This window comes from Polypterus senegalus, chromosome 17 (assembly GCF_016835505.1).
Source record: "Polypterus senegalus isolate Bchr_013 chromosome 17, ASM1683550v1, whole genome shotgun sequence".
In the NCBI taxonomy this organism is placed as follows: domain Eukaryota; kingdom Metazoa; phylum Chordata; class Cladistia; order Polypteriformes; family Polypteridae; genus Polypterus; species Polypterus senegalus.
The window spans coordinates 61,394,521-61,414,986 of record NC_053170.1 but is presented as its reverse complement, the minus strand read 5'-3'; the positions used below and the strand labels follow the sequence as shown (position 1 = coordinate 61,414,986).

Genomic DNA, 20,466 nt, shown 5'->3' with positions numbered 1-20,466 from the left:
TCAGCAATGAAGATCCTACAAGCCAGATCACCATCGGGGAATCACGCCACATGGCTGCAGTGCCATAACTGATGATCCCTCACAATACAGGTAATTATATGCCTCATTCAAGACTCCATGAGCAACCACTCATTCAACACAAAGCCAAACCAGTGATTCCCAAGGATTCTCTGAAGAGACACAGTACCGAAGGAGTCCAGTCCTTTTCTCAAGTCACTGGATAGCGTCCATGTTTCACAACCACATAGAAAAACAAGAAGCACCCAAGGACTCTAAACACTTGGATCTTCATCCTTTTGCATAGATATCCTGAAAACCCCACACAACGTCTTTAGTGACCTCATGACCTCCCATGCTCTTCCAATCAGTCTACTGTCTACATAGGAAGAGACACCACAGACACGAATGCCACTGCTGAGGTAAGTAAACATCTTGGCAAAGTTTACACTCTCTCTGCAGACAGACACACTGCTGATGGCAGTGCCCAAGATGTCATTAAAGGCTGGGATCTTGGTTTCTATCCAAGACACTCGCAAGCTCAGACACTCAGACTCCTCACTCAGTCTCTCCATAGCCCTGATCACAGCTTCCATTGACTCTGTGAAGATTACAGCATCGTGAGCAAAGATCAGTGAATCTCTCTTCACAAACAGATGCCCAAGAGTTGCAGGATCCCACAACCCTGCCCAATACCCAGTCCATAGGAGCACTGAACAGAGTAGGGACAAGAACACACCCCTTATGAACCCCAGAATCAACTGGGAAGACAAAGGTTCTGCCTCCACTCTGCACAGCACTCACATTACCAGTGTACAGGCCAGTCATGATATCCAACAACCTCGAGGGGGTCCCACGATGTCTCAGGATGTCCCACAGGGTGGCTTGATCAACTGAGCTGAACCCTTTATGAAAATCAACAAAGACTGCAAAGAAACTCTGCCGATATTCACATTTGCTCTCCATGAAAACTCTCAGTGGAAGGATGCAGTTGATGGTAGACTTCTTAGGCATAAAACCAGACTGCTCCAGTCGCTCGTAGGTGAGCAAGTGATCCTGGATCCTATTGAGGATGACTCTATAAAGGACCTTACCCGGCACCGACAGCAGTGTTATTCCCCTGTAGTTGCCACAATCCAGGCGATCACCCTTCCCTTTCCAGATAGGGATGACAAGTCCCATTTTTCAAAATGGAAGCAAAGATTGCTTGTAATGTCAAGATGACAGCCTTACCACCAGTCTAAAGAAGTTCACCACGGATACCACAGATCCCTGTAGTCTTCCCTACCCTTAGCTGGTTCACCGCCTGTGCAATCTCAGTGAGATTGGGTGGTTCACAGCTAGTTGCAGGATCAGCCTCACGAACTGTGGACCCAGAGATGTCCAACTTCATTGCCGGAGGATCAGGTTTAAACACCTCTCTGAGGAACAGATTTGGATGTTCATAATGTAAGTAGGATGTGGGTCACTAGACCATAGATGGTGTGTCACTAGCTCAAAGATTCCTCTAACAAACACCTCCTTATCTGCCCTCAGAGCCCATGCTGCCATCCTTTTTTGTGTTCCCTGTATAGACCGTAGTTGTCATCAAGCTTTGCACTGTGACTCCCCTCAATGATATCCAGGGTGCTTCGAGAGATGAAAGACCTCCTTCTGGAAACACTGGTAGCACCAACACAACCCTCAGCAACCTTCAGGGTCTTGTTATGGAAGGTCTCCCACATCACATTAGAATCAGCAGTCACACACACGTCCGTAAATTCCTAACACAAATTATACGTCACTTTGACCTAAGTTTGGCCAAAATGTTCTATTTTTGTCTCATCTGACCATAAAACCTTCTCCCACATCTTAACTAGGACTTTCTCATGCTCTGTAGTAAATGCCATACGTGCTTTTATGTGGAATGGCTTCTTTCTTGCTACCCTACCGTAGAGGCCAGTTTTAATGAGAGCTCTTGAAATTGTAGACTCAGGCACCTTCACTCTAGTTTCACCCAAACAGCATCGGAGACTTCTTAAAGCGACAACTAGATTTTTAGTAGCCTCTTTCACCCCTCAAAGTTTTGCTGTGATGTTTAGTTTTGAAGGTCAGTCTGTTCTAGTATGATTCTGGGTGCCGTGATGAATCTTCCACTTTCTGATGATTGATCCAGTGGTGTTTAACAGGACTCATCAAACTCTTTGATATTTTTGTAGCCATTTCCTGCCTTGCGCATTTCAGTGACTTTGTTTCTCACATCAGCAGAATACTCATTTGTCTTCATTTTTGCAGAGATTATCCAACAAAGATTATGGCCCTTACAAGGGGTGCTTTTATATCCAGAGAGGTATAAAGAACTCATAAGTAGTACCTAATTAAGTTTAATCATGTTCAAATGACTGTTACCTTTGTGTCCTTTGTGACTGTCATTTGTGTAAACCTGGAGCTTTCAAAGCACAGATGTTTAAATACTTATGCAAACACTAACATTTCAGTTTCCATCTTCTGTTAAATATTGCCAGAAAATAGTTTATTTTAACTCTGAAAAAATAATGAATGGATAATTATGAATACAGATCTTATGTCATGCAGAAAATTATGATGACTTCCAAGGGATTGAATAATTTTGCATGCCACTGTAAAAGGATCAAGACTTTGGAACTAAGTTGCTACAGCAATCCACCACTTATGGGGATCCATTTATATGACCAGTGTAAGAATCACTAGCTGTTTATATGCTTTGATTATGTGGCGAGTATTTTCAGCTCGTTATGCAATTTACCAAAAATCAAATAAAACTTTAATGAATAGGCAGAGCATTAAGTTTTCCTCTTGAGCTGCACTGCAGTTCAGGCATTTCCACCCCTACTCAAGTAGGCAGTGCTCTCCCTAGGCTCAGATGTTTAAGGTGCTTGATTCTTCCATTAGGATAACTTATTTAACTGAATGAGTTAAATTAGTCGTGATTATGATTGGAATTTAATTCCCTACTTTATGAGTAGGAAAAATTAAAGAAGTCAAAATATCCATGAATCTTTCATTATACAAAAGAAAACTGAAACAAAATTACATACTGTCTTTAAGCTACATTTTGCTAGGTTTATGGACATACAAATTTGGAATAGCCTATTCGTTTATGTCCTCTGCAAACTTTTGGCTCACAAAAGCCTCTGGTGCAAAACAGAATGTTTAGTAATATACAGTGTATGTCAATATGGGGAAGATCCAACAGGTAGTACATGTAAAACAGGCTCCATTCCTGATCATTTCTTTGTGCTGTCTGGAGATTCTCCTTGTTAGATTTTTCTTGCAATAATTCCTGTTAATACCCTGAGATGTTCTGTTCAACTGACCTGCGACTCTAAATTAGCCAGGTATGACTATACAATAAGGACACTCCACTGGTGTCTCATTTACAACAACACATTACATAAAAAGAATGGATATACTGATGTCTGCATGGATGAATGGACTGATATTTATCTCAGCTAAGCCACTACCTACTGCATGTGGGGAAGGTTGTAGAATTACCTCTACTGCCTCAGGATACAGCATCTTGCAGGCCCAGTTTGGATTTTGCATATTCCCCCCATTGGTTATATAATTTCTTCTGCAGATACTCCAGTTTTCCTCCAACACCCCATAGATGTGTGAGTTATGTTAATTAGCAGTTTTAAAACTACCCCAAGTGGTTGAGCCTTATGATGGACAGATGCTCCTTTCTGGTTTGTTCCTATTTTATACCTGATGTTGTAATGCTGCCAGGGAAGGGTCTGGTCATGAACTTGATCAGGTGGGGTTCGGAAGGTTATGTTTGGTGTTTGTTTGTCTCAAATGCTTTTAAAGAAATAATATGCATAATAAAACCTTAATATTTTTCATTCGTCTTTAAAACAGGGCAACAATAATGAATGAATCTGAATAAAATTGTCTTATACACAAAGTAATAATGACACTTTGATGTTACCTGTTGCGTCAAATGGCAACCACTTAAAATGCAGATGCCCTCAAATCTTCAAAAACCTGAACAGAAACCCTCAAGATATCATGTAGGAAAGATGCTTCTAAAGTTCTTCCCATTTTTTAATACATTGTAAAGTAAAATAGGCTGTTATAAAGAGGTCCAAAGCAACCACTCCCAGATATGTGTGCCTGCTTTGAAATGCTACATTCTTGCCAAGCTCCCTGGTATTTTGGAGCCGAATGAATGTCTTGTAAATAGCATTTACTGAAGACTTTGCCCTTGATCTCTGGCAACCGTCTGCTGACCATTTGTAGTCAGTGAAATCTTTAACAAATGTTGGTCTTAAAACTCAGAGATTGCTACTGTAGGGTGCTTTTTTAGGTTACAGCAGCTGAAATAATTCAGAATGAGTCTGTGTGCATAGCTACCAGCTTAAAAATACATTAAAAAAGAATCACTGCAATGAACTGGCGGCCACAATGCAACAGTCTTTTAAGCATGATAATGGGTTTCATATTTCTAGCTTTTGCCCATTGCTGGAACAGACTGATCCCAGCAAGCCTTCAACTTCCTGTTCATTTCTAATGTTCTGCTTAAACTTTCATCTGTCACGTTGCACACTGATCTCTGTACAGTGCTTTAATGGCAGAAGTTATTATTCTGCACTCACACTCACACCGAATTGATGCAGACCACTATCCTGTTCATCAGAGAGAGCCAGGGGTTAAATGACCACACATTCTGATCCAGCTTCTGAATCACTAAAGATGGTTTACCAGTAATTACAGGAACAACAACAGGCCCGACAGCCGTTACAAGCAGGTAAGACAAAGGAGTCATTTCTTGTACATTGATTATATCAAAAGTATAATTACAAACATATGAAATGAAGGAAATTACTGTGGGGCAAATCATTCTGATTTTTATAATCACTTTTTTCAGCACTCTTCTAAGTTGTGCAGCACATGCTTAAATTATATTTTGTTACTGATTACACTTCTGTCAATTAGACTACACTGCAATATGTACGGTATGTGCACTTCATCTGCACTACTATGTTCTGGCAACTCTAATACCAAATCCAAAGAAATAAGGTGACTTGTTAAAAATAACAGACAGAACAATATTATTTTGATTATTGGCTTGTTGCGTCCATGAAAGCAAACACTGAAATGACTTAGTGGACATAATGCCACAACAGCCTCAGTTAAGGTATTCCCATTTACTATGTTCTATATGCAGAGTGAAATATGAAATTTCACAGATGATTCCAACAGACTTTGAAAACATATATAGTCTAAATATAATATGACTCGAGATGTCCTCTTCAAATATAAAAGACTACACTATGGAGTCCCAAGACAAGCCACAAGAATGACCAAGTATTTCAAACTTACAATGTGGAATCCTCTAGGTAGGATATTGCCTTTATTAAGAAAAGGCGTTTGAAAAAGCAGTCCAAAGAGCTGAGGGATTGAACTTTGAATCAGTTCCTCCATGTTAGTTAGCACATAAGTAAACTGATAGCAGTTATTATTGTTTTTGGCAAAACATGAATCATCAGCAACTCTTTTAATTACACTTATAATAAAACACGCCTGTCTTTCTGTTCATCACCATAAAATTAGTTAAAGTGTCCAGGATGTATCTATATGCTCTAACACCCATTGATGTGGCAATTCTAAGATATCATGGACACAGTTAAATTACCAAAGTGCTTGTCTGGGTGTGGAAGTTGATAATGTCATGAATGTGCAATCTACACTCTTTAATTGTTAAAATACTGTAACATGTGTGCTTTACTCATTTACAAGTTTGTCTTAAAACCTAAAGGCAGTCAATAACAAAAGTCACTGTTTCAAAAATATCTGACACATGAATTAGTTAATAGCACCTTAAAATAACAATGGGTGCCTATCATAAAGTGAACACATGCAGCACTGTGGGCGGGGATTTTCTCCAACACTGAAGGGTAAGTATCCAAAAATAAAACTATACCAGGAAAATGTAGAGGAGGATTTTTTCCTTAGGACCTCGACCTTTTTGTCAGTCGTATCACAGCTATTGTTAGCCCTCTTAGACCTATGCCCAGGACCCTTTTACAGTATATAACATGGATAACAACCCTTCCTTTCTCTGTCCCTCTCTTACTCTTTAAAGTAATCAGGATGTAACTTCAAAAATATTTACCAGTCCATTTTCTATTCTTCTTCTTCACAGCTAAACCCCTAAACTGTAAAGCTGATGACTGCACTTCTAAGAGAAGCACTTCTGAAATGCCAGTATGTGATATTGGACAGAAACAAAGCAGAGTGATGATTCCCAGTACAGTATAACATACAGTTGCAGTAATAAAGAAAAAACAAAAAATTATGTAATATACCTCTGTATATAAAATTAAGGACAGATAGCCAAATGAAACCACTATTATTTATTATGTTAGCTTCTTGTTAATTCAAAGTTGCACACTATAATCCCTGCTGAAGATTAATGTGCTAAGCCTTATGACCAGTTTCACAATGTTCAGACTGATGTTGCTTATCTTACTCCAAATGTACTTTTTTTCTAACTAACAATCTATTTTTCCATGGATACAGTCGCATGTATGAAAATGTGCTTTGAGATAAACAGGCAAAAGAAAACCTAATCTTCATTATTGTGTTTATACTAAAGAAAAAAATTAGAATATAAAATAATATGGGCAAATATAGTTAATATAATTGAAAAATTGCAAGCATACTTATACAGTAGATAGATAATATCCAACCATCTAGATTCTGAATATGTATAATACAAATTCAGGGCCATGAGGACCTACCCCAGTAGCACTAGACTCAAGGCTGTGCCATGATGTCACAGAATTCATTCTCACACATAAACAGGGTGATTTTTTCAATCCCAGAGTAACCTAAAATGAACAGACAGAAAGTGCAGTCTAGTGGCAATCTAGTGGTTAATGCACTGCACTTTTCCCACTTTAATAATCCATTCTGACTCAGTTTATTACTTTGATCCAGAGCAAATCATCTAACCTGCCTGTGCCCCAGATGTTAACAAGAAAGCATGGAGGTGATTGCTATCACAGAACACCCTAAAAATAAGACTTTTTTTCAGTGTCTGTGCATTGTAGGAGAAAAATTTAGAGTATTCAGAAGAAAAAAGAGAATGGGGTGATTTGCATACCCCATAAAGACAGTGGCCCACACAATCTGGGAATTGATCACAGGTCAGTGAAGCTGTAAGGGAGCAAAAAATAACTAACTCTGCCAGAGAATATAACTTTATATATATGTTATTATTAGGCAATTATATTATGTATCCATTAAACAAATGTATTTATCTGAAATGTGTAATGAAAATTCCATTAATTATTTTGTAGTTATTTATACTCCAGTTAAAGTTAAATCCATTGTCAGAACCAGATAAGTCCAGATGAAATTGGACGGGCTGGGGACTCGAGGCCAAGCGAGCGGACTTGACACAAGGCAGTTAACAGTCCTGGTGGAGAACACGAAGTTACGGGGGAAACCCTACACATACAGGGGGGACGCACACAGTCCATGTGGACAAAATGCGGGTGCGATATGTGGCGTTTGATTAATGGACGGCGGACTCTGCTCCAACGTGTTGCCCAGACTGTTAAAACTAACCAAAGTTATTATCTCCAAAAACAGTGACAAGAGTTAAGCCAAAACAAACAACCCTATTACCACCCGAGCGCAACCTGCAGTACCGAGGAGGATCAAACGGTATAGCCGTTGCTCAGTTTGAATCGTGCGATTTTTAAGATCCTTCCAGCTACAGTAGACAGAGAGATGGGCGCCAGTGCCGAGAAACCGCTACTATGCAAAGACATCATGAACTCCAAAAATGAGTTTGATCTTCACTGACTTGTGTCATTTGTTGCGTATCTAATTTGAAGTGCCGATATGGCGCACGCACGAAAAGAAATAGAGGCGCCGTGCCTTCGCCTCGACGTTCTTTCCAGTCTATTATTAAGGCACTTTTTTCAAGTTAGAAGCATTTTGCCTTCAAAAGCGCTGCGGGACTGTGATCCCTTTCATGTGCAAGAGATCAGGCCAGCATCTGTTTTGGATCTGTTTTCTCAGTGACTAGCCGGCAGTTCAGGGATGAGCACCATCGTGGCGCTGCACTAAAGTTACGCACCAAAGCCCACCTAACCACAGACGAGTCCCAACTGGTTCTGAGTTTCGTCTGTTGTGTGGAATAATACTACAAGTACTGATGCTTGGCTGCCTATTTATCCGAAACTCGATCTGCCCTCCACTTGACAAAAAAGATACTCTGTTTTATTCACAAACTTTGATACTCTTTAGAAAAGTTAGAAGAAGAAGCAGAAGTGTGGCCAATGTGAGCTCCCGTCGCTTGCTAGAAAATTTCAGTATCAAAATGAGGCTCACTTTATCAAGTGCGCTGCGGCTGAGCGAAAGGTTCTATGACGGGCAGTCGGATTCTGCTGTAGCAGATAATAGAAGAAGCTCCGCACGGAACCTGGACAGCAGCTCGTTTGCGGTTTTAACTAGTCAAATACGCGCAGTGTTTACATTTCAGTTTTTTGTGGAACTGTGTGTATTTTAATATTTTGACACTTGTAATAGCCGAGTTAGGTTTTGGTGCCCTTTATTTGTTTACATAGGTAGCAGGTGCGAAAAATATTAACATCCATGTTTTATTAACTTTTACACCATATTGCTGTGAAGAATGAAATCTGCACTTTAGCCCGGAGCGTTTTAAACCAATGACCAAAACAAACTGTATAGCTTAAACAAATACGGGTTTTTAAGCAGTGTTGGAATAATGATCTCATTTGTATATTATCATAGTAGTATCTGATTATTTGGAAGTTGATGATTTTAATGATATGCATCAATAGGACCGTCCATGAGTAACTTCCAGTATGATCTAAAAATTACCTCAAAAGTTATCTGAGGTATGACACTGTACTGTACTATGCGATCTAATTTAGATAATGTTTACAAAGAAATACCGCCCCAGACTGTCGACAGAAGACAGGTGCAAATGTTGGAAGCAGAATTTTTGGGATACACTGAAATACTATACCTTTAACGCGTGAATACGAAATCATCTATACATATTTTTTTTAATTAAAATAAACCGTCTTTAGCAGAGACTCGTCTTAACATCACCGGTAATAATGACAGTTTCAAAGAGACCATTAACTCGCACTCTTAAGTTCAATGCATCTGGTAACATCACACTCTATAGTTAGTTCGTTATTCATATCCTTAATAACGTACTCACCCAGCTGGCGTCCCGTCATTACAGGTAACTGATGCGTTTTCCAAGAAATTAAGCTTCATGTCATCGTCCAGTTTTTGAGCAGAACAGGGATAAAGAGACTGTGCCAGATTTTTTACCTGGGTCATAAAATTATCCATATTGCCTTCGACGGGCGTGAAATCCAAAGAGAAACTTTCCTCTACTCCGGCGTCTCCCCTGTCCCGGTTGGAAAGAGGCTGCTGTGCCCGGCGTGGCTGGCTGCTGCTCCCACGTCCGCCCCTCCATCCTTTCCGTGCTTCCGCTGATCCCAGCTGGAGCAACATCAACAAGAAAACGGGCTGCAAAAGCCTCGTGACGCTCTGGTTCTTCTGCCTGCATGCACTATAACTCATCTTTTTGACGAAACTTTTTTTCTTTCTGTCTCTAATTGTATAGACTTTGAGAGAGGCTGGATCAAAATAAGGTAAAAGCTGAAAGAAAACGAGAGACAGTAACAAGCTTCTTAACTTTTTGGAGTAAAATAAGGCGAAGTTTAAATTTTTAAGTTTTCTCCCTTCTGATGTTGAAACAAAATACAATTATACTTTCATTGCAAGCGAAATGCAGAGAATAAATTCATTATTGTTAGCAGATATGAACTAAGAGATATGTTATCATTGACTAAATTATAAATAACTAAAATAAATATTCTAATAGTCTTGCTTTAACGGATATTAAATGTCATTCGCCCGCTCCCTCTACCAGCTATGTCTTTTAAATTAATAATGTCTTTAGTATAAGACTCGCGATTTTTATTCAAACATTTCCCCGTCTCTTCACAGCCTGGCCAATGGGGAGAAAGGGTTGGTCGGGAGGCGGGGTTAGGCTGCGGAGGGTGTTTTTTCCTCCCCTCCAATTTTAATAAGAGAGATGCCCACGCGCTACGCCTTTTGATCTCAGAAATTTTAAGTAAATGTGTTGGTTTTTCTTGGCTCGGGAAACGTATTTCCCAATCCGCAAAGGTTTACAAAGTGATAAATACTCCTTTGAAATTTACAAACGTCACAGGCTAAAAGTACACTGCTGTGAGGCACTGTGCTCACAAAGGAGAGCAAGTCAGACCAAGCTACTCCAGGCTATAGTATCTTAGTACGAAAGGTTCTTGCTGTTCGCTCTTTCATGAATGCATACAGTATCTGCCACCAAATAAAAAATACACAAAAAAAATCACCGTTTATCATTTTTATTACGTGCTAACAGATTTATATTTATAACCTGACCGAAACATTAGACTTTAAATGCAGTACTTTAACCAGCAGATGCGTTTCAATCCCGTGTAAAAATTCCTTTACTGTATACATATATGCTGCCTATGAGATAGTTCCTGCATATAAATGGAAATGTTTCATTAACGTCTTAACTATATTAATTGGTGTTAGTCAATTTCGAAGACTTTTTACTTTCTCCCTTAAATGTGTTTAAAACCTTTTAAAATCAACATCCCACATTCAGAAAGGAGAGAAGCAAGGGCGTTTCTCTTGATTTAACCCTTCTTCAGTAGAGGGTTAAATAAACAGAGGTCAGGACTTTAAAAGTCTTTTGAAGTCTTTTCCCTGCTGATTTCCGAGATGGATAGGGAAAAGAAGCATGTTTATTTATTCAGATCGCAATTTGTAGGAGACTTTCCTACAAATAATTCACCCCGTTGGAGTTTGCAGGAAAGCGCCAATGAGTTAAATCCTATCACACACAGGTGATTTGATTCGTTCGATGTAATTACGGAAGTCTAAAAAAGTTCAATAACAGGGGATAGAAACATGTAAATTGGGCTCTGTCCTGATCACAGTATGGATTCTTAAGAACGATACGCCCAATGGCAACTCAAAGACAAAGCCATTTATCACAGATTTTAATTGATGTCACACACAGGGCTCATCGCACTAGACTCCCCGTGGGTTTACTGCCCATTTCACAAAATCCCTCTAAACAGATCAAATCAGACGCTTACTTATATTTTCTTATCCTGTTTGATCAAAGCTACATCTTTCCTTCATTAGCAGAATCCACTTTTTTATAAAGTAATTGTTATTATAAAGGACTGTAACACTCAGCCGTTGGAACACAAGAAAAATAATGTCACTATGAAAGAACCTGGCGATTTTTAATTCACTGGATAACATAATCATTAAAAAAACTGATTTTTCAAATTTGTACTTGTAACAAAACATGCATTTATTGCGGTACACATCATAACATTATGAGAGGCATCGGTTTTTGATCACTTGAATCCTTTTTTGTCAGTAGTCAATTTAGGTCACTCTATAAAAGTGTAATGTACTGTGTGTATTCGTATATAAATGCACACATTTACAATTACTAGTGACCGCATTTAATTTATGAAAATATCTCATAAGGTAATTAGGTAAATGTACATTGAGTGCTATTAAATTATTTTTAGATAATATAAATAGTTTTTTAATACCTTTCAGAACTATAAAATATTTCCACAAGGCTGAATGAAGTCTTGTTTTTTAATCATAGGTGATATTTCTTATGGACTTCGTGAAACATCACATGCACGTATATATCTGCTACATTGTTAATGGAAAAGAATCAAGTTGTTTTCGTTATGGCTTTAACATGCATTTTTTATAGGGAAGTCTTAATATTACTACAGAACCTAAATGGATTTTTGTACTTAAATCTTTCGTAAACAATTCAGAATAGTCTTGCAATGTATGAAAGCGGTTAAAAGCACTTGTAAGTAAGTCCTACTCTCTGTATTCGTACGAATATCTAAGACTAACCATGCGTAAAATACAAAACATTATTTATATTAATTTAAAAAAAACGCTAATATTACGATGAAAAAGAAAACAATCCAAACAGAAAAGTCAAATCATCCTGATAAAAACTTAATGTTTACACTATCCGTGAATTTAAATCTACTCAGAGCCTTTATGGAGGCAAAACGTGGTTAACATAATCAATTCCTTATATTGTAAATTACCGACTCTGGAATAAGTGCGTTATAGACTTCTAAGGAATACACCATTGCTAGATTGATGTTGTTTACTTTTGTGAAATAGTACATGGACTACAATTTGTCTTTTAATATTTCAGCCCAAATACAGTATATAGTTTACCTTTCAAGGTGTATTTCTCTTAAATCTTATTTGCCAAAGAGTTTGAACCGAAGCCCCAGTCTTCTCGCTCAAGTCTCCTTTCCTGCTAAAGAGAAATGAAAGCAGCGGCTACTTCTAGCTATAGTTGAGGCCCCTTCAGTGATCAAAGCAACCCAAACAAGTCTCTCGGTCTTTCCCACCCCCCGTAAGCGCGTTTGTGCTTGAGCTTTCAGAAACCGCTCCCTGAGCTTCTAATACCGGGATGATCCTTTCTCAGATCATAGGAAGCTGTCGCATTTAAACCATCCCAGCATTACGAGAGGTAAAAGCCCTTAGATGGACAGTTTCAATTAAACCATTTCGGAAAGGTGATTACTTTAGACTTGTCTACCCTCTCAGCCCTGTAATTTAAACATTAAAGCGCATCAACTCAACATACTCACTTTTCATCGCTTTAAAGATAACACGCAGGACTTATTCAGAGGAAATTCCTGGGATAAGCCTTCAATTTTCTGATATCCGTAGAAGAGTGAGTAATAGGGCTTCTTTTTTTCTCCTTTTCTCTGAGTAACGCTTCAGAGTCATGGGTCAAAACGACTAAAAGCGAGTATGTCTTATAGAGATGAAATATAAAACCATGTGATTTAAGTACCAATATGGGCTCTCTTACAATAGGAAGGGTCTTCCTCAATATTAGAATGGCATCTACTTCACTTTCATTGTCACCAATTCATACATAGCTGAATTTGTATACGGGTTTCTACTTCTGACTTTTGCCTTTTGCAAAGTCTGCGAGCGTCAAGTCGTTGACTTGGAGACTGGCCACTGGCAAACAACCAAACGATCTTCTGTATTGCAGTAGTCGTGGAATTGATCCCGGCTCCGCGGTACGGACTGCGTCCTTGGGAATCAATAGATGCTCTTTTTATATAACCAACAGTTAGGGCTTTAAATACTACCTCTAATTCCTGTTACGTTTTAGGTGCAAGTAAATGTTAGTAATAAACAATCCAAAGCAGTAACAGTAATCTGGACATTTTACATCTTATCCAATACAGTTCCTACTAAAATGCTGTAACTTAAGAACGCGAGAATTGAAATAACCCTGTGAAGCCCGCACTGAAACGAAACCAATTTAAAAGCTATAGAAACATCATAGCAGGCGTGGACGCGCCGCGCGACATGAAAAGTTTCAAAAAGGGTTTTAAAAATGGATAAAACACATAAATGTCTTAGTCAATTGACATTCTTTAAATGATCTTGTCGGTGGTGTCTTAAAAGCTCCATGGATCGGAGTGTGTTTAATATTTGCACGTTTATTAATCTCTGGGTTTTCTTCTTCTTAAGATAATTTATTAACTCAAACTCCATTTACTATGACCCGTCTGGGCTTTGTTCCTGTACTTGGCGGACTGCTGTTGTGTGTACAGATCGGCTTCCCATTACCTTGAACTGGTTTTAATGGGTTTGTCAGTGGGTGGGTGGACGAATGCATACTATAGAAGCGAATTTTACACTGACTCGTTAAAACTGTAATCGTGTTTGCATTATAAAGCGCCTTGATATGATACTCGTGTGAATTGTGCAAAACAGAAACTTACTCAACTCAGTATGTCATCTTCTGAATGGTCCAAGCAAGACTGACACAACTCTGGAATAAGAGTGTGATTTATGTATTAAGTTAATAGGCCACTTGCGATTAAACCTGCATGGATTAATGAGTGAGTGACTGTTCCTTGAGATGAAATGTCACCCCGTCCAAGAATGTTTTTGTCTTGTGATCGGTGACGCTGGAGTAGAATACAGTCCACGAGGCTATGCAATGATAGGCGTTTCGGTAATGTATGGAGGAATTGACGCGATCAGAGTGCACCAAGATCAAATATAATAATAAATGTGAAATACACAGGATAAAGTATGTAATAGACAGGCAATTTAAGTAAATGAGGCAATTAAATGGAATGGGACGATGTACAAATATGATTTAAGTACGTTAAAAGAATTACGTACTACCTAATCAAAGTAGATTGCGAGCCTTCACAAATTTCTGTCGTAATATTTGAACAATAAATGTTCAGGTGTAGTTTATATTTAAAACACGTAATTGGGGGAGAATGTTTCTTTTTGAACTTAGGGACTGAAACACGCCCACTTTCGACAGTCACCCTTTCGACTACTGACTTTTATTAGAGAAAACGTGGCGAAGCCAGTTTCTCTTCGCACCTCCTTGAAAATGTGCAAAAAACAATCACCACAAGAGGCCCCTAAAAAAACAATGGGCGTCTTTGGCCTTTTTACAAAACTTTTGTAATTGCGTTAAGGTACTTCAAATAAAAGTGCTTTTTCACACAATCTGTTAAAGCACTTACAAATCATGTTGCGGTTAATTGTCGTGACAGTGGGTCATGCACACTTTGTATGGAACAGCAATGATGTCTTAATGATCTGCTAAATGCAGTAAATGCATAAAGAGATTAGTGATTTACAGACTGTCGGAAAAACTAAGTCAGCAAATTGATGGGCAAATCCTTATTTTAAGAGTATAAACCTTGACATGTAATGATTTTAAAGAATGGTAACAAATGTAACATTTAATGTAAACATATAATAATAATAATAATAATAATAATAATAATAATAATAATAATAATAATAATAATATATTTTCAAGCTGTCACAATTAGGAAGCTAACTTTTCGAAAAGTATAATGTAAAATTCGCTTGAAATTTATTTAATTTGTGTAAACAAATGCCTACTGAATTGATCATCAGCTTGAGAATGTGTATCTGATGGGCATTTTGGACATTTAAACTTAGCTCGGACACCATTGAATTCCCGGAATATCCCTTATAAATCGCGCGGTCACAGACGCATACCGTTCAACAGTTTACAACCCCTTCAAACTGATTTTTTTTTTAAACTTGCAATAGCTAGTAATATTTTTGTGCTTGCTTGTTTATTAAAGTGAAAAATATATGTACAGTGCAATGCCTTTTCACTCATGACTTATACCGCAGTTTCCCACATCGATATTCTTTGCAATTGCTTCAGAAATATTTTAAATTGTTAAAAGGCCCCTTCAGACACATATCACACATTTGAGTGGTAATTAATACAACAGGCAAGTTTTTGGGAATGTGAAAAAAATAATAATACAATTATGGGTAGAACATGCAATGTCCACATAGATAGCAGCAGGAAAAATTCAGACCTGGGGCACTGGACACTTGAGGCAGCAGCACTAACCACTGCATCACAGTAACTGTCTAGACTTAGTAAACCTGCCTAGTAACAAATATATTCAATATAAGTATTCTATAACACATACAAAAGTATATTATTGAATTACGTTATACTTACATCATTTTCATAATGTGCAAATGTTTGATTGACAGCACTTTCTCACTCCTAAATCTCGCGTTCCTCATGGTTTGCTGTTTATATTTTTTCTCTGCTTATGATTCCATTTGGATTTTATTATGATTTCTATGTATTTTGGAGTAGTTTTTTGAACTCCTTTCCTTTTTTAACTTGTTTTTTTTATTATTTATTTTTTCAAATTCTTTTGGTTGGGATTGGATTATGTCATCTAATGTGGTATCTTGCTGGTTCCTATGGAGGTTCCTTTGCAGTGTTCCTGTAGTGAGTGTAATAATTGATACAGTAATAGGTAAGAGCTATTTAAATGCAAGGGGTCACATTGGTTTGTTTATTTGAACTTTATTTTTAAAAATAAAGGAAGACTCATTAGCAAGTAGGAAAAACAAGATTTATTGTTTTAAGTAATTTGTGCTTTTGATTTAGATTTCTCATTTAGAATTTTTCTCTTTCCCATTTTACAAAAGTGTGCACAATTGTTAGATGTTTTTGATCTGTTTAAAATCACACAAATGTTTCTAAATGTTGCCGTGTTTTATCAATACCATTATGTCATCATACATGACACAATGACAACATGAACATTGTACTACAAGAAATAAGAAGCATCCAATGACAGTGAATTATGTAGTAAATACCAGAAATTGGAGTCCCAAAAATCCAGACTATCCACACAATTACTAAAATCACAACAGTGATAAGACTGGTAAACACTTTTCTTGGACCTCAGCATGGTAATTTTTTATTTCCATATAATTAAATACTATCTGCAATTTTGAGGCCTTTGAGGATTCTGGGGTGGCTGAAATTTTCAGTTGTTTATCATTGTTTAATAAATTAAAAAATTGTCAATTTTTCATATAGCTAGAAAGTTAAAAATGTGTACAATTAGCAGGGTCACTCAATCTAGTTATGAAAAATGCAATGGTTCCAATAAAGTAGACTGTATGTATTCTATACAAAAATATCTCTTATTATTCAAAAAGTAATATGGCTTTCCTAGCACAATCCTAGTATCTTATAAAAATGAGCACTTCCTCCTTTGAAAAATATATTCCTTTTTTCCATCAGTCCTTTCTGCATCAATCACGGTTTATTATTGGGATCCATTACATTAGCTGGATTTAATTTTTAGTAAAGAACACCAATTAGAATTACCACTCTATAGGTAATATCACCGTGTTAATATATATGAGCTAGAACACCATTAGCTTAAGGGAGGTTAAATTCTCAATACAAGTTGAAATTGACGGCTAAGGACAATATACTGACATACATAATATGGAAATTATATAATCTCAGATTTACAAAAATAAATCTAAAGTATCAGTAGTAAAAATTTTGAACTATGAAAATTTTGCATTTTTATTCAGCAAGCTATACCGCAACACAGCAAAGCACTTCTACATTGCTCTCCCTCTTTTTTCCTCAGTCTTCCTTAAGACTTATTTTCTTCTTGCTACCAATCATTTAAAATGATTTTTGCTTTTTATTTTACCTCTTGTAATAGCTTTTCTTCTTCATCTAGCAACTAAGCCCTTTGTCACCAACAACTAAAATACCGCCTACAGTGAATAACAACGATATTACGAATAATGTATGTACCATTGAAATAAATTTATGTTTTTTATTTAAATATTTAAACTGACAGAAATAAAATGTTAAACATGTTCACTGGCATACTGATGTATTATACAATCCATTTAAATTGTATGCAGAGCCTCTAGAGTGTAATTAAAGGGTGTATGGTTGGTGTCAATTGTTTTATGAAAATTTATAGTTGCATAAAGATTTCCAGAATGGAACTATTACAGAGCTCAAGGTAGGTTTCTATTAGCGTAATTCTACAAATATGTTTTTTTGACTTGTCAGTGAGAGCTTTGGTGGAAAGATGGATAAATCTTTTTGCCACACATTAACTACTTACAATTAAATGCATAATAATATAATAATAATAAAAACAGCTACCTAGTATTGTCAATTTGTCTTTCCTTAGTCAAATCAGTGATTTGATCATGTTTACCTGTGTAAAATAACATCTTCAGGTCATTACAAATATTTACTTATGTCTTACGGTATAGCTAATGCTTCAGCAGTATTTTAATTGCTTGTAAATCACATTTATTGATATGTGTGAGAAGTGGTTGTGCTAATATACACAGATACCATTCTTTTCTTTAATTTGTCTCAGCATATTGAACAGTTTCATGCTGTATTGCAAGGACAACACTGAATAACATATTTCTTATCTCAAAAAATGTGAATTCTTTCAGACATCAGTACAGTTTTTGGGTTATGTAATTTCTAGTAAAGGAATGCACATGGATCTAGAAAAAGGTAAAAGCTGTTCTAGAATGGTCACTTCAGCTTTCAATAACACGGATTCAAATATTGATTGAAACTACCAAAAATGACAGGAAATTATAGCACCTGAGCCATTCTAACATGGCTACTTCCCTAAATACTAAAACTAATAAACTATCTATTTGATCAGTGACACAACGATGTTTTCTTCAATTAAAAATGCTTTTACATCTTCTCGAATTCTAAGAAATCCTGACTACTCTATACAGTTTAAAATGATGTTGGCATGTTCTTTCTCTCTTTTATTCCAGACTTAGGAAAATTGCATCCTTGTGTTATTTTGTCTTGGAAGTTATCTCCAACTGAGCAACATAATGATGTGGGAACAGAGAATTGCTTGCAATATAACTTGCTTTTGAAAGAATGGTGACATTGGATAGAGGGCGCTAAAGTACTAATTATTATGCATTCCAAACATATAATGCTGATTTTAAAGACAGTCCCACATGTACATTCTTAGCAGGTGAGGATTTAGCAGTTTAAGTTTGTGATTTATTTTTGTTCTTCTGATAAAAACACTTGCCTCATCTATGACCTATGAAATTAAAGATTCAGATTACAAACTTCAACTAATATTATTTACTCATTGATTTCTTTGTGTCTCTGTGATGCTTGCAGATGTTAATTCCGAAGTAGTTGTTGAAAACTAAAAAATGGCATATATTATTCTGGAATGAATTTTCAAAATTTTCTGGTCATCTACTGTAGTAACTCATAGAGCCAAGGTATTAATTATTCAATACTTATGATGACACAATTTAGATAAAGTTGTTAAAATATATGTAAACTTTATTAGGATATTAGAACAATCTAGAAAAGATCAGGCCACTCATCTCAACAAAGCTCGCCTGTCCTATCCACTTGTTTCTTCCAAAATAACATCAAATTGAGTCCCTGAAATTCTGCTGTGTACAACGCTACTTGGTAGTTGGTAGTTTATTCCATGTGTCTGTGGTTCTCTGTGTACAGAAATTCATTCTAATGTTTGTGTGAAATTTATCCTAAACAAGTGTCCAGAAGTCTTGATCCACTGTTTTAACTCCCTTCATAATTTTAAACAGTTCAGTCATGTCTCTTTTTAATCCTCTTTTGCTTAAACTGGAAACCCTCAGCTCTTTTAATCTTTCCTCATAATTCATCACCTGGAATCAGCCTATTCATTCTTCTCTAGACTTTTTCTACTGCTGCTATGTCTTTTTTGTAGCATAACCTCCTTGGACTTCTACTCCACACATTGTGCTGTGTAACCTAACATTCTGTTAGCCTTCTTAATGGCTTCTGAACACTGTCTCACAGTAGAGAGTATTGAGTTCACTACGACTCCTAAATCGTTCTCATGTGTACTTTCAATTTTCAGACCTCCCATTGTGTATTCAAACCTAAAAAAATTTACTTCCTATGAGTAATACCTTACATTTACTTACATTAAATTTCATCTGCCACAAATGTGCCCAAGCCGGTCCAAGTCCCTCTATAATGATTCAACAGATGCTAGATTTTCTGCCAACCCTCCTAGCATCTACAGATTTAACCAGTTTATTACTTACTAGACATTAAGCCCGTTACAATAACGGGTGCTAGAACACTATTACATAAACATTATTAGGAACAGTCTATATTAAATGGCAAGGGACCTTGACCTCATTCTGTTTGTTGTCTTAATTTTGTTGTTTAAAATATTTTTGCAAGAAGGCTAAAGTAAAAGTAAAATAATATTAAAAATAGAAACCTATATGACAATACAGTTAGTATAATTAATATTGCCTTAGTGTAAAACTTTATAACAATCTGTAATACACAATATCTGAAGAAGATATTAAGGAAAATGTTTTTATTTTTTTACCTCAGGAAATTTTTCAATAAAAATTCATTATAGACAACATTTGTTGTAAACACTCTTGTTCAGGACCATCTACAACGTTGACAACAACATCTGTAAAACTTCTAACTCTTGATAATGCAACATATAACTGACCGTATTTGAATACTGGTTCTGGCAAGTAAATGGCAACTTTTTCTAAGGTTTTCCCTTGAGCTTTATTAATTGTTATGGCAAAGGCTAATGTAACTGGAAATTGTCACCTTCTTATGGTAAAGGGTAAATTAGTAGAGGATAGAGCCAAATCAATACGGGGGATATTCTGACGCTCATTTTCTTTTTTACAATCAATCTATTTGCTCACAGTTTTCTTTTTTGTCTTTCTTTTGTTGATGTTTACTTGCTGAGCTGACCGTTCGTTCTTCCAGGAGATGTTGCTTATATAAGATTTGAGTGTCTGTGTCTTTTGTCCTACTTGACGTGTCCTTTTTTTTTGGGTGGCATGTTGTTAGTAGATAGTTAGTAAACATGCACAGGGCAGTATGCGTGGCGTCTCCCCAGCAATGGATTTTATGTGCGCGGCCGCGACTACCCA

At 36.8% G+C, this 20,466-nt stretch overlaps 1 protein-coding gene across 1 annotated transcript in view; it reads right to left on the bottom strand.

Annotated features, from left to right (window-relative positions):
- notum1a (notum, palmitoleoyl-protein carboxylesterase a) overlaps positions 1 to 9,945 on the bottom strand; it is a 59,994-nt gene extending 50,049 nt beyond the window's left edge. The window contains exon 1 of the mRNA XM_039739708.1: positions 9,227 to 9,945. Coding sequence (XP_039595642.1) covers positions 9,227 to 9,597 — 371 coding nt within the window. The 5' untranslated portion in view covers positions 9,598 to 9,945. The remainder of the gene's footprint in view (positions 1 to 9,226) is intronic.
- Positions 9,946 to 20,466: the final 10,521 nt, after the last annotated feature.